The 4,281-nt window shown below is 47.2% G+C and overlaps 1 protein-coding gene across 1 annotated transcript; it reads right to left on the reverse strand.

Moving 5' to 3' along the window:
* Positions 1-2,319: 2,319 nt before the first annotated feature.
* LOC118756612 lies at positions 2,320-3,970 on the reverse strand. The gene is made up of 2 exons (XM_036491364.1): positions 2,598-3,970; positions 2,320-2,529 (listed from the first exon to the last, which is right to left on the reverse strand). Exon 1 carries the CDS (start codon positions 3,928-3,930, stop codon positions 2,764-2,766), a length of 1,167 nt encoding a protein of 388 aa, XP_036347257.1. The 5' UTR covers positions 3,931-3,970; the 3' UTR covers positions 2,320-2,529; positions 2,598-2,763.
* Between the last annotated feature and the right edge of the window lie 311 nt (positions 3,971-4,281).

Below are 4,281 nucleotides of genomic sequence, written 5' to 3' on the forward strand. Positions count from 1 at the left end.
CCATCGGTGTATAGAGAGATCTCTTCTCGGTCGGCCACTCGGTCTCTTCTCCAGTCCCTTCTGGATGGGAATAGCACTTGCGCGTTACAGCTGAAGTCCAAATTGCCTACCATATAATCTGTCGTCCTATTTAGTTGCATTTGATTTATGATCAACCCATGTCCGAAGTGTCTAGTCCTCCAAAGGCCCGACTCTCTGAGTCTGACCGCCGATTTCATAGCCACTTCTTTCAGGTGGAGATCAATAGGAATTAAATTGAGGATGGCGTTTAAAGCTTCTGCCGGGCAGGATCTTAGTGCGCCTGTTACTCCTGCGCTTGCTGCCCTTTGTATGCTTCTTAGCTTGCTGACATTATATTGTCTGCTTAGGCCGGGCCACCAAACCAAGGCGCCGTATGTTAGAATTGGTCTTATGATCGCGGTATACATCCACATCACAAGTTTAGGATTTAGTCCCCAGTTTCTACTGAAGATTCTCTTGCAAGTGTAGTATGCTATGTAGGCCTTCTGTCTACGGAATTCGATATTGGTTTTCCAGTTAAGTTTGTTATCGAGCACGACTCCAAGATACTTTGCGCTGGGGGACAATGAGAGCGCATTGCCGTCCAGCGATGGTAGCTTGAATTGTGGTAGTTTGTGTCTGTTTGTAAATAGGATAAGTTCTGTCTTCGCTGGGTTCACATTTAGGCCGCTTCTCGTAGCCCAGGCGTGTAGTCTTCCCAGGGTTCCTTCAAGGATTTCGCTAACGGTAGAGAGGAATGGACCTGTGGCTGCTATTACAACATCATCCGCATACGCCACAACTTTGACTCCCCCTCTATTGAGTTCTAGCAATATACCGTTCAGGGCTATCACCCATAGCAGTGGTGAGAGCACTCCGCCCTGTGGAGTGCCCCTGTTCACATGATGTGTAATAGAGTTAGCCCCATTTGTTGCCTGAATGATTCTATTGACTAGCATCGATCGTATCCATCTACAAACACTGTCGTCAACACCAATATCTATCAAAGATTCTATGATGGTGTCAACCTCAATGTTATTAAATGCGCCCTCGATGTCAAGAAATGCCGCCAGAGTATATTGTTTAAAGTGCAACGATCTTTCTATTAAGCTCACCACTTCATGCAAAGCAGATTCAGTGGATCTGCCTTTGATGTATGCATGTTGTGCTGTTGAGAGTGTCGCTTCACCTAACAGCGATCGTATATAAATGTCGAGAAGCCTTTCCATTGTTTTAAGCACAAAGGAGGTAAGGCTTAGGGGTCTAAAATCTTTTGCTGTTTCGTGGTTTTTCCTTCCTGGCTTGGGTATGAACACGACTTTTACCCTTCTCCAGCTTTTAGGAATGTAGCACAAGGTAATGGTAGCCTTAAAAATAGTCACGAGTAACGGTGCTATCTCTCCCTTCACCCTCTGGAGCATTGCTGGGATTACGCCATCTGGTCCAGGGGATTTGAAGGGAGAGAAGCTGTTAATAGCGTAAATAATCTTTTCCCTGCTCACGATCGAGTTCAACAGTATACTGCTAGTTGAACCAGGTTCAATTGACCCTGATGTGGGTGGATGTCGAATACATCCTGGGAAATGGAACTTGACTAACGTGTTTAGAGAATCACTAGCTGTGTTCGTCCACACCCCGTTTTCTCCCTTAATGAGTGTGATATTTGTGTGTTCTTTTGATAGGATTTTGCTGAGCCTGGCTGAGTCTTTAGAGTTCTCTATAGAAGAGCAGTAAGATTGCCAGGATTTAGTTTTAGATTTTCTCAACTCCTTTTTATAAGATCTGAGGGCGCTTTTATAAGGCGCCCAGTTTTTAGTTCTAAAGCAATCATTGTAGATTTTCCTTAATTTGTCTCTTTGGGCTCTGAGATCCCCATTCCACCAGGGTGGGGATTTCTTTCTTGCTGTACTAACTGGAGTTGATCTTTCAAAGGCTTTCTTCATAACCTCTTCTAGTTTATTTACTCTATTATCAAGGTCCTCAACTGTAGTGACAGTTGTATTTAGTGGGAGCTTACTTAGTTTATGCTTAATTGTGTTACTATATCTTTCCCAATTAGTCCTGTGGGGGTTTCTGTATTTTGAGGGGGTGCTGGAAATTCCGTGCAGATTAAAGAGGATCAGACGGTGATCAGACATTGAAGGCCTATCAGATACTCTCCACTCTTCTACAGACACGCTGTCGTTCTCTGACAACAGGGTCAGATCCAGCACCTCCTCCCATCCAGGAAACCGGTTTGAACTCGGGAATATGAATGTGGGTGTATTACCTCTATTGCAGATGCTTAAGTTAGTATTTAATAAGAAGTGTAGTAAAGACTCATCTCGGTCGTTCTCCGTAGAACTACCCCAAACTGGATGCCTTGCATTCGCATCGCAGCCGACGACTATAATTTGTCTGGGGTTTTTGGCTATTATCTCCTGGATTTCGGTTGGCGGACTGTCCCTATCGTGGGCCATGTATGATGAGACCAGGAGTATACTTGGCTGTCCGGTGGTCTCCACCTTAACCATTGTTGTATCTGATGTGCTGAAATTAGAGCAAAGGAATGCATTTATACCGTTCTTGATAAGAATACACGCCCGCGGTTTACCCACCTCGCTCTTATAGTAGAGTTTATAATTGTTTATATTTAGTCCCATGATTGTATCGTGCTTGACCCAGGGCTCTTGAATTAGGCTAATGTCTATATCCTCCTCACTGAGAAGGACAACTAGATTATCTGTAGCACATTTGGAGTGCTGCAGATTTATTTGGGCTACTTTAAGTTTCCGGTTCTGGGTCATCTGTCAGCTTCACACCCATGAGAAGCTCACCTGCTCCATCAACCCCGGGATCTTCTTCTACCGGGCTAACCTCTCCGAGGAATACCCGCACTCTAGCCTTACGGATACCGAAGCAGAGCCGATAGTCAGCCTTCTCTAAGGCGTCTAGTGACTCTGCACAAATAGCTAGTAGAATGGGCTTATTTGTAGGCCTTCTTGGCTCTTCAACTTTTATAAGTTCCCATTCCTCGATCGCCGGTATGTCTTTGTTATGTAGCTTAAGACACCGCAGCAACTTTTCGCCTGGTTCATCCATCGGAGGCAGCCAAATGCGCGCACGTGGTCTCCTTGGAATGTCCTTAGCTGGGATCAGCTTGAGCTTCAAGCCGACAAAAGTGTCGCTGATCTTAGCGACGCATCCAGCAAGGAAATCCAGGGAGAACTGGTTCGCGCACTTGACTACCCGGTATCCCCGTAGGGATTCCGACGAGTCGAACTCTGGGTGAGGACCTTCGGGGTTGTCGAGTACGTGGTTCATTACGAGGCTCGACAGCCTCACATCAATCTCCACCCATTTTTGCTGCACTGCTAGCGGTGTCTTGCTATTTTCATCTATTATCGCCGCCTGTAGATGATCTCTGGCGACGTCACTAAAATAGCGATGCTTCGCGGGTGCTGCGGACTCCGCAACACCACCTTGCTTAGCCTTCTTTGCGATGGCCCCTTGGCCGCCTTCGTTATGAGAGCGGTTCCGCTTCTTCGCTTCGGTGGCCTCGATTGTGGCTGCACGATCTGCCTGTAGCTTTTCGTACTCTTCCACTATTTGCCTGTATTTTGCCTTGTCTTCCTCGTCACGCTCATGTACCGTACCGGCCGCTGCATTTTTGTCAATTTTATTTAACATATACAGCGCCTTCTGGTACATCTGTCTCATGACCACGCCCGAGGGTTTTCTTTTCTTAGAGGCGGGGTTGCTGCCTGCAACGGCCGCCGATTTGCTGGTTGTTGGCTGCTCGTCCGGAGTACTACGGCAGGCACTACCGGTGCTATTTTTAACTATTTGCAGAGTGGTGATACTTTGTCTGGCATCTTCCACCCTGCTGGTTTCTGGCGCTTGTACAACTGGGGTACTATGGCTGGCGCCACCAGGAGTACTTGCAGCCATCTTACCTGACCTTGGGGATTTGAGGAGCTGCTCCTCCTCTGACAGCGTTATGTCGTCCCCTTCTTCGCTGGTACGCTGTTCCTGTTGCTGTTGTTGGTTTGTTTGTTGTTGTTGTTTGTTTTTGTTCCATATGTGGTCCCACGAGTAGTCCGGAAAGGGTTAGTCACTCGTCCGCAGAGCCGGCATGCATAGAGAAGGCACTTCTTACAACCGACCTTGCCCGGGCATCGGAGGGGACCGTACGCGACCAGCCATTTTTTACTACCCGCTGGCCATTCATCCATCGGCACGGTTGCCTACACACCTTGGCTTGGGTAGTGTTGGTACGGTAATCCTGCCATTTCCACCTTC

Source organism: Rhagoletis pomonella, unplaced genomic scaffold (genome assembly GCF_013731165.1).
Source record: "Rhagoletis pomonella isolate Grant_MI unplaced genomic scaffold, Rhpom_1.0 Rhpom_scaffold_11159, whole genome shotgun sequence".
Classification (NCBI taxonomy): Eukaryota; Metazoa; Arthropoda; class Insecta; order Diptera; family Tephritidae; genus Rhagoletis; species Rhagoletis pomonella.